The sequence below is a fragment of the Aythya marila genome, assembly GCF_965140915.1.
Source record: "Aythya marila genome assembly, chromosome: 16".
Lineage (NCBI taxonomy): Eukaryota > Metazoa > Chordata > Aves > Anseriformes > Anatidae > Aythya > Aythya marila.
This window is the reverse complement of record NC_139057.1, coordinates 6,988,801-6,998,115: the sequence shown is the minus strand read 5'-3', so window position 1 is coordinate 6,998,115 and position 9,315 is coordinate 6,988,801. Positions and strand designations below refer to the sequence as shown.

At 42.2% G+C, this 9,315-nt stretch overlaps 1 protein-coding gene across 1 annotated transcript; it reads right to left on the bottom strand.

Moving 5' to 3' along the window:
• Positions 1–445: 445 nt before the first annotated feature.
• CYP24A1 (cytochrome P450 family 24 subfamily A member 1) lies at positions 446–8,499 on the bottom strand. The gene is made up of 12 exons (XM_082772937.1): positions 8,322–8,499; positions 7,978–8,168; positions 7,618–7,711; positions 6,748–6,844; positions 5,472–5,563; positions 4,727–4,838; positions 3,198–3,343; positions 2,759–2,925; positions 2,523–2,601; positions 1,904–2,098; positions 1,682–1,793; positions 446–1,485 (listed from the first exon to the last, which is right to left on the bottom strand). The coding sequence occupies exons 1-11, from the start codon at positions 8,379–8,381 to the stop codon at positions 1,683–1,685; spliced, it is 1,344 nt and encodes a 447-aa protein (XP_082629063.1). The 5' UTR covers positions 8,382–8,499; the 3' UTR covers positions 446–1,485; position 1,682.
• Between the last annotated feature and the right edge of the window lie 816 nt (positions 8,500–9,315).

Here is a 9,315-nt window from a genome sequence, read left to right as displayed (position 1 = left end):
CCATGTTAAGAATCAAAATCTCTTTGAGTCTTTGGAGGCTATGGGGTATAGCTATAGGTAATGCACTTATCATCATTTAGCTATGTAGCCTTTGCCTTCATACACTGCTAACAGACAGAACTGAGCTTGTGCTGGAGCTGTTTGTTTCATCAATGGTTGATGTAAGACTTATAGGCATGCAGATGTAAAACAACAGATGAACAGAGTACAAGTTTTCTATTAGTCTCACCCCAAGTTGTTTCTTGTGCTGCAACTATACCACACAAATCAAGCATTAAGCAGTTTAAGCTCAACGAAGCATGAGAGAGGGAAATATCATGGCAATTTTTTGTTCAAGAAGTTACTATGAAATACACATTTTTTTTTTTTGTAACACAATGAAGACTTTTATTATAAAACTATGGTTGAATATTTATAGAAAATATTTTTATTACAAAACTGGCTGTTACAAAATTGTCTAGAAAGATTCAAATAATGCACAGATTGCTTTACACATACTCAAACATGTAAATGCATGAAAATATATGACAATAACTAACAGAGGAAAACAAACAGGCAAACAAAACCACCCTAGAAGACAACAAATGCTAAGAATTTATATTATTTCAGAATATAACAAAGAAATCATTCACGGATTTGTATATAAACCTTCACTTGAAACTGCATCATAGGAAAAATACACTTGTGGCCATAATAGTTAATATACAGTATTGCGTATGTAGGGCAGTGACAATTTTAACCTTTAGATATAGAAATACCTGAATATTTAGGTATTGAAATCTCCACCAAAAAAACAACAAAAAAAAAACAACCTGGAAATATTTAGATTCCTTATTTCTTCTGATGCTTTAAACATGCATTTTATATTACTTATCTGCTGAAGGAACTATCCTGTTAGGATAATCATCATTTTATAGTGGCAGAACCCATAGGATTCCAGTGATTCCATTAAAGGATAAGGCCTCGCATACAAAAAATAATAAAAAAAAAAAGATAAGGACTAAGCAAGTTTCTTTACCCTTAAGCTGACTTCTTGAAGCTCTTCAACCCTGAGCTAACAGGAACAGAGCAGTCGTGATTGCTATCCCCCCAGATTTCCTCTATGATACCCACAAACTGGAGATGAGCTTTTTTCAGGCTAGCCTGCTGAGCAGTTTGTGTCTGTAATAGTTTTCCTGTGCACTAACAACCATATCTAACACTCTGTAGCTCACAGCAAACTCCGTCCTGCACTAAGCCAGTGTATTTGTGTAGGTATATGAATGTGCAGACTATTTTTCTTTCCTTTTAGCATTGCCAAGTACAGCTGAATTAACCATGTTTTCCAATAAAACATTATAGGAGCTTTTGCTGGTACTGTTTCTGTTGTTTGAGGCATGTGTGTTGCAGTTTCTCCACCAGTTACCACAGGTTTTGGCTTCCCCAGTCAATGTATATTTTGTTCAGGAAAGGCAGCAGTAGAATTCTCATTTGTCAGTTTGCAAGCTGTATTAAAACGAAAAAGAATGTATATTGTGATCTTTTGCAGCACATATGTTTTTTTGTTAAAAGTAATGAAGAATGATGGCATTTAAAAAGTCTCACATTGTGAGAGCATAGAAATACGAGTTTAAGTGAAGAGATGATTTTAAATGAGGTTCAAAGAAAAGTCTCATTACTCAGGAGACTGTTATGCCCATACCTTATCGCCTGTGAAACGCGATGGGGAGCTCCCGGCTGGGAATCAGTATTCCTGAATGGAGTGTTTCCACTGGCTTATCATCCATTGCTACTATTTGGTATTTGCGAATGATCTGAAACACAACCATTTCAGTTAGCATGTTTTAGCTTCCACATCTTCTGATAAGATGAAGTGTAGAACAACCACACATTGTGTAAAAGATGTTATGTGAGGAGTATTTACCCAGCAAAGGGCCAAGTGAAGCTGCAGCTCTGCTAAGCGACGTCCAATGCACATCCGCTTCCCAATGCCAAACGGGACATGAGAAAATGGATTTATTGAGTTCTTCTGAAGCCAGCGCTCTGGTTTAAACTGAGTCCAGCCATTAAAGTATTCTTCATTGGAACCCAAGGCATGGGTATTTATCATTAGTACTGTCTACAAACAAAGCAATAGAGACAGTCTCAACTTAGAATTGGCTTAGAGCTACCAAGTGAATCAGCTTGTTAGTGGAAAAAAAAGCAGCAGTGAAGGCAAGGCATTTTTCTCAGAAGGACTCATGCAATTCTCTGAAAATTAATCCAAACACAGGAAAGGTCATAGCTTCTTCAGAAAATAATTGAAAAATTTGGAAGAAAAAACTTGAAATGGAACACCAAAATATTTTTGGCTAAATAACAGTGCAGGCAGAGATAGTTTTCCCACTTATGAGAATTCTTGTCCTGACTTTCTCACTTAGGTCTGATGCCAAAACCCATCCTTTGGCAAAGTCATTCTGGGACTGAAATTTCCAACTAACTTCAATTGTTTATAGGATAGTTAATTGATAAAATATTTTAATAAGCTAAATTAATTGACTTACCCCTTTGGGTAGTACATAATCTCCTAGAACCATTTCTTTGTCAATAGTGCGAGTGGTAAAAGGTACGGATGGTGTTAATCTACAGTGAAAGAAAAAAATGGGTCAGATTTCTAGCATTTTTTCTTCCTATATGTATATTAAGCAACCCTAAATAACAAGGTGCACAAAGTTAGTATGCACTAGCTGGTAAAACTTTGTGGTCATGTTGCTTTCTGCAAGTTATTTGAGAATTTTACCTCATGGATTCTTTCAGACATGCTTTTAGGTAAGGCATATTTTTCAAGTTCTCAGCACTTGGACTCTCATTAGCAGATAAAATACTCTGTATTTCCTGAAGAAGCTTCTGCTGAACATGTGGATTGCGTGAAATGTTGTACAAAGCCCACAGTAAGCTATTGGCCGTCTGAAACAAAACAAAAAGAAATGTAAGGTTTCCAATTAGTGACAGAAAAAAGAAGTTACCAGAAGTTCAAAGACACATTTATAGTTGGCCACTGCCTTACAGTATTTTGTAAACTTAACGGATTAGGAGCCATCCCCCAAGTCATTCTCTAGGAATTTAGGCCACTGAAGCAACTGCAGCATTAGCTCACTCTCAGGTTTTGTGTTGGTTCAATTATGGAAGAAAGCAAGGACGTTAACTTTAAAAACTCTCTACAAGGAAGTTGAATTTACCGTTTCAACTCCAGCAATCTGGAGCTCTGTGATGGCAGCATACAGCTCCTTCTTAGAAAGTTGTCCTCCAGAGTAGATGTCGCACAGAAAATCCTCATGAGGGTTTGCAGAATGTTTTTCCAGCCGACAGTCAATTGAGTGCTTGGCTGAGGAGGGAGTATCACGAGGTAGTCAGTGGAAAACAATAGTTAAAATACTACAAAAATTAAAAAATACATGGCTCACATGCAGGATTTTGAAAGAGGATACTAACATATGCTCTTTTTTTTTCAATAAAAGAGCATTGTGCTGAATAAATAATGGTGTTTTCATTTAGACAAGTAGCCACCAAAACAAAAAACAAAGAAACAAAAACCAACAAAACAAAACACTGTGAACAGAAAGAGTTCCTGTAAGCTGCTGGGAGTTCTCCATTCTAAAATTAGGAAAGGAAATCAGTGATGTGTGAAATGACATACTTAGCAAACAGAAATACGAGTCTGTAAAATTTATTGGCTTGGATTTTCAGAAGAGATCAAGGTGTTAATGAATCAAAGAACTTTTAGTACTTAATTTCCTGAGGGGAAGTGTAAGCTTTCATTTACTATGGGAAGGCAACAATAGATGCCAAATGTTATGCATTTCTTGTATTTAAATATAGCAAACTAGATTTTACTCATCCTTTCTCATCAACACCCCAATTGTTAAAACCAATTCCTAATTAAGGAACTATTCATACCAAGCAAAGGCAACATACTTTTTTTTCTGAACAAAACAGGTTTAAGGTGTCTTTCTTAACAGCCATAGACTAAAAAGCTATAAAACAAGTGCACATGTGGCTGGCATGACTAGAACTCCTGAAGTATCAACTACTCAAACACCTAAGAAAAATATACCCCTCAGCACTACAATCATCTGAGTGCCACATCTGAGTGCCAAAGTTTTTCTTAATCTTTAGCTAGAGCTATCACTGTCAAATATATTGACAATATAAGCTTGCTTCATATCTGGAGTTAGAGTAATTTCTGCAACCTTGGAGGCTGATTCATTTTAAATAGACAGGAAATGTTATCAAAAAGCCAACCTATACCTTATGATTTATTTTTTTTTTTTTTTGTTTTAAGACTCAGAATTCTTTTCCAGGTTGCTCAGAAAATCAGTTTTTTCTTTAAGCAAACTGTTACAGGTAAAATTCTTGTTTCTCAACAGCAGCCTACAAGAATCATCCTCTTTCTAACTTGTATACCTTGCTTTAGAGACATTTATACAGTTTCCAGTGATTTATGACAGATTAAACTGGGCTCTGACTTTACTGGTTTCCAAATTTCTGGGGGTTCCCTGTGGACTAGGTATTGCCACACAAACAGCACTAAGTGAGAAAACAGTGCTCCTGTGCTTGGAATAGGTCTGTAGTTAGCTGCAGGAAAGGTGTCTTAATCTGAGCTGGAAGTAGCAATTAACAGCCATGTAGGGCAGTAACAAATATGAAAAAAGTTAATTCCAACAAGAGGGAAAGAGCAGAAGAAGAAGAAGAAGTTTAAAGAACTAACCGGTTTTAAAGATGTCATCCCACGCTTTAGTATGAGCTTGCCAGACTTTTGTGTTCAGACCCTTGTGAAGCTCCACAGGGGTCACCATCATCATTCCAAAAGTAGCCATCATCTGTGGTGAAGAAAGCTTTTGAAATCTTTAAAATCTATTTGTAATCCGAACAAAATTAGACTGTAAAGTAGGAGGTAATTTTCACCAGGAAAATCCTACCTACCATACTACCTATTTTAGGCACCTGTTCTAGAAATGGACAAGCCACCCTTTGGCAGTGCCTCTCACCCTTGAAAACAAGTAGAGCTAAAAAACTAAGCTAGACCAGATGCCTCTCTTTTAGCTGGGTAAAAATAGGGCTATAACCATCAGAGGCCAAGCTGCAGCAAGATGCACAGCAGCAAATCTGCATAATCCCACACAACTCCGAGTCACCCAACAAACAGCAGCATTGCTCAACAGGTGCCTTGGAGGGAGAGGAAAGTTAACCAACCAACCCGACTACTATATTTCTGGGATTACCGTGCTGTCTACACAACAGTTACCCCTACAGGTTTAGGCACTTCATAAAAGGGACAGTCAGATGCTCAGCACTAGCTCTGCACATTCCAGTGTGGCATCAGGTGTACAAGGCTGCCAACACACATGTAACACAGAAGCTTGAGTTTCTTTTTTTCCAGGTGAACAATTTAAACTAATACCCCCACAGCAGTAGAAAAATTGGTACAGCCCCAGGTAAAGACTCATCCATACCGTTTTTACAGCCTTGATGAAATTCAGACTTTCTTCTTCTACATCCTGCTGTAGGAGACCAAACCTCTTTCCATACAGCACCAGGCAGATACCTGTTGTTAAGCAATATTATTATTCACCCTTTCACTTGTATAATTTAGTGTCCACCATTTATTTTCAGGCAGTGGCTTTGGTTATCCTTCTGAAAAATGTTCTCTGTCCTATAATAAACACCTGTGAGAACAGCACTCCAAAATACCTTCTGCACATTTGCCCCATTCCCGGGGCACTTTCCTCACAAATAGAATTCACCACTGATCTTCACACATGAGCAGCAGACCATTCTGCCAAACAGGGATGGCATATTTCGAAAATAAGCTATTGGTCAACCCTACTGACAAGAACCAAGTTGCAGGAAAAGAGGGGCTGAAGAGCCTGTCTAGTCCAGCATCTCCTAGTTCTTTCCACAGCCAGAAACCACTTACTAACACTGGCAGCATCCCACAGCCCACCCGTTCCCACTCACTTTTAAATATAGTATTTTTCTGAGCCGTTGCTTCCTATTTTTCACTTTCCAAAAGCAGCCATCACCACTGACAGTGGAGAGGAGGGGAAAAATACCAACCAAACAAAACACTACGCACACTTTTAGGAACTCATTACATGAGTTGCCAGATGAGCCAGCCACAAGCAGGCAGATCTGGCAGAGCTCACTCAGTTAAGCACTTCTCCTGACCACCCTTCCTTGTAGAAACCACTGCTGCAGCTTGTCCTGCCCTGTCACTCCTGGCAGGAAGCTCCTTAGCAAGCTCTGAGAGGTTTCTGAAGATGAAGGCTTCTGTCCAGTGCTTCTCAATCTCAATGCAAAACATTTTAATTAGGATTTTCCAATACTTGTCTACAATGAAGACTTCCTCACTGTTACTGGATCCTTTCATTGATCTTGTGCTGCTGACAGTTAAATATCAGACAGAAGTGGTCATGGGCTACCTGATCTCACTCTGGAGAAATGCACTGTGATACCCCCAAGTTTTGAATTTAAACCACTATTAATGTTTGAAATTTCTTACAAGCCACATAGGTAACTGGCCAGAACTGAAGAGTTTGTGTAACAGCTAATGATTTTTACATATATTAATGATCCCCTGGTTTTTCTGCAACATAATTTCCATGATACTTTAGTTTATAGTTTGGAAATAGTTAGCTTACAGTCATCACTAATTAGACTTCAATTGAAATGTCACTGCAGGTACAAAATGCATACTGTTCTCAGGCAAAAAAAAAAAAAAAGACTTACTTTCAAATGACCATTTGTTGAATTCCGAATATACATCTTCCATTTGTCCATTGTGGTTACAAACTTCATCTATTCTATACATGAAGTCCTCCAGGACCTTCAAGTGGTGGAGAGAAAAGAGAAAGGAAAAAAAAAAAAAAAAAGATAACACCAATAGATAAAAATCCTATTTAATTAACATTTCAACTGTGCCTTAAACAGATAGCAATCTTGCATAAAATACATGTAGAAGTATTTATGTTTCCTGTTCCTTTAACAGTATTGTTTACCGCTGTGTTAATGTAGGTTTGGATTTACACTGCTGATGCTATTACTGTCTGTACTTCTGTGAACTGAGCTTTCTTCCACAAGAACAAAATGCTTCAGTCTGATACTGGGATAATGCTGGAGCTTCACAATTAAAAAAAAAAAAAAAAAAAAAAAAAAAGCAAACAAACAAACAAACAAAAAACACTTAAACTGTTTCTCACACTCAGTGAAGAATGTGGAGATTAAAGAGGGAGGTGAGGTGTTCTCCTGCCTGGCAGGAGGAACCCAAAAATGAAGAGGTAAAGGCAAAAAACACTGAATGCATGAAAAGTAAGCAAAGCCCCTGTTTGCAAGAGCCCATATCATTGTGGAATAATCTTACTATTCTGTGATTCTGTGGAGGTGGTGAGTCTCAGCTATAAATTTGTGCGGTCTCACATTTGGTCAGACCCGATAATCAGTTTGCACTCATTATTCCCCGGGGGATTTCAGAGCATTCATTCATGGTTTTATCACTGCAGACCAGATGAGCAGCAGCCCAGGTGAACCAGGCCGCTCGGTCTGCTTTGTTTTTCCCTAAGTTTCCAGGACCGTGGGGGGACAGAAGGAATGTGTCAGCACCTCATTGATCGTGGAGTCCAGTTTCACAACTTCGCTGGGCTTCATTAATTTCTTCTGGAAGGCACTTCTCACCCTCTGCCAGTCCTTTCCTTCCCTAGGAGGAAAAGGCTGAATTAATTCCCTGGCTGAATTAAAAACGGCCAGGCTGAAAAGACAGAGAGATGATGCTTTAAAAAGAAGAAGGAAAAAAAAGCAAGACGGATTAGAAGACACCCCCGCAGCATGTGCAACAAGGCATCCCCGGCAGCACCTTCACCGCAGCCACAGGCAGAGGAGACCTGGGTGGGTCCCGGTCCCTGCGGAGTTTTGGGGGGAGTCCCGGTCCCTGCCCGCCCCGAAATGAACCCCTCCACCACTCACAGGATCAGCAGCCCGTAGCCCTCGTCGCGATAGTCCCGATAGGCTTTCCAGGGCTTGATCTCCAGGCGCTGGGGGCAGGAGCTCTCCCGGCGGTATAGGGCTTCCAGGAGGCAGGGGGCTGCGATGTGAACCGAGTCGAAAGCCCCCAGCTTCATGCGGAAAATCTTCCCGAAGCGCCTGTGGTACTCGGCCTGGGGGGCGCAGAAGAGACCATCACCCCCAAACCCTAAACACGGTGAGTGCGGGGCGCTCCCCAGAGCCCTGCCGCAGCATCCCCATCCCCAGCATCCCCAGCATCCCCATCTCCCCCATCCCCATCTCCCCCATCCCTCCCTCCTCCTCACCAGCGTCTCATGCTGCCTCTTGAGCCCCCCCTTCCAGAGGACATCGGGCAGGCTGCCCATCAGGGGCCAGCTGGGGGGTCCGGGCAGGGCGGCCAGGGGGTGCCCGCGGCCCCGCAGGGCGCACAGGGAGGAGGCTGCCCGAGGCTTCCCGGCGGCGAGGCCGCAGGTGAAGGCGGGATGCCGGAGAAGGATGCTGCGGGCTCCCATCGCGGAGGTGACAGCCTCCCCATCCGCCTCTATGTATTTATAGAGCGGCGGGGAGGCTCGCTGGACTTTCATCGGGGGCCAATGGGAGCCCTGGGTGGGGTGAGGTGGGGCCGGCTGCCGGGGCTCGGCCCGGTACGGGGAGGCTGCGGGGCAAGGGGTTCAAGCAGGGGTGAGGCGAGGCAGAGGGCGCCGAGCCAGCGCCGCCACCCGTGGGGGTCCCCGGGGGCTCTGCCGTGGTCCCCCGGGGGTCCCCGGCCCCGCGGTTCTGCGGGGAGCGCCGCAGGTAGCGGCCCCCCTGCTGCTCGGAGAAGCTGCCTGCACGGCTCCTGAACCGGCTTCTGTCTCTGGCTTGGGGATTTGGGAACTTCTATTTATTTATTTATTTGTTTTTCCCGGTGCAAAGTGGTCGGAGTGCATCTGCAGGAGGAGGGAGGGGGCTGTGGTGCTCGCAGCGCAGCGCGCAGGTGACCGACCACTTTTGTTTTCCTTCAGATTCTGCGCTCTGAAATGATGGACTGAAAAGAGAAGGGACCGAGGAACAGCAAGTTTTGGCAGCTGGGCTGCTCCTGCCCCATCTGGCTGACTAACCACCCACTTATGAAAAGGGCATGCGAGTGAATCACCTGAGAAGGCAAAATTCCCTTCGCTGTTAGTGTTGGCAGCCCTTAAATTCTGACAAAAAAAAAAATAAAAAAAAATAATAATAATAAAAAAAACATTTATTGCCACAAGTCTCTTAACTGGAATTTGCACAGTAACCCTCGGACACAGCCAAAGGGTTTCAAGC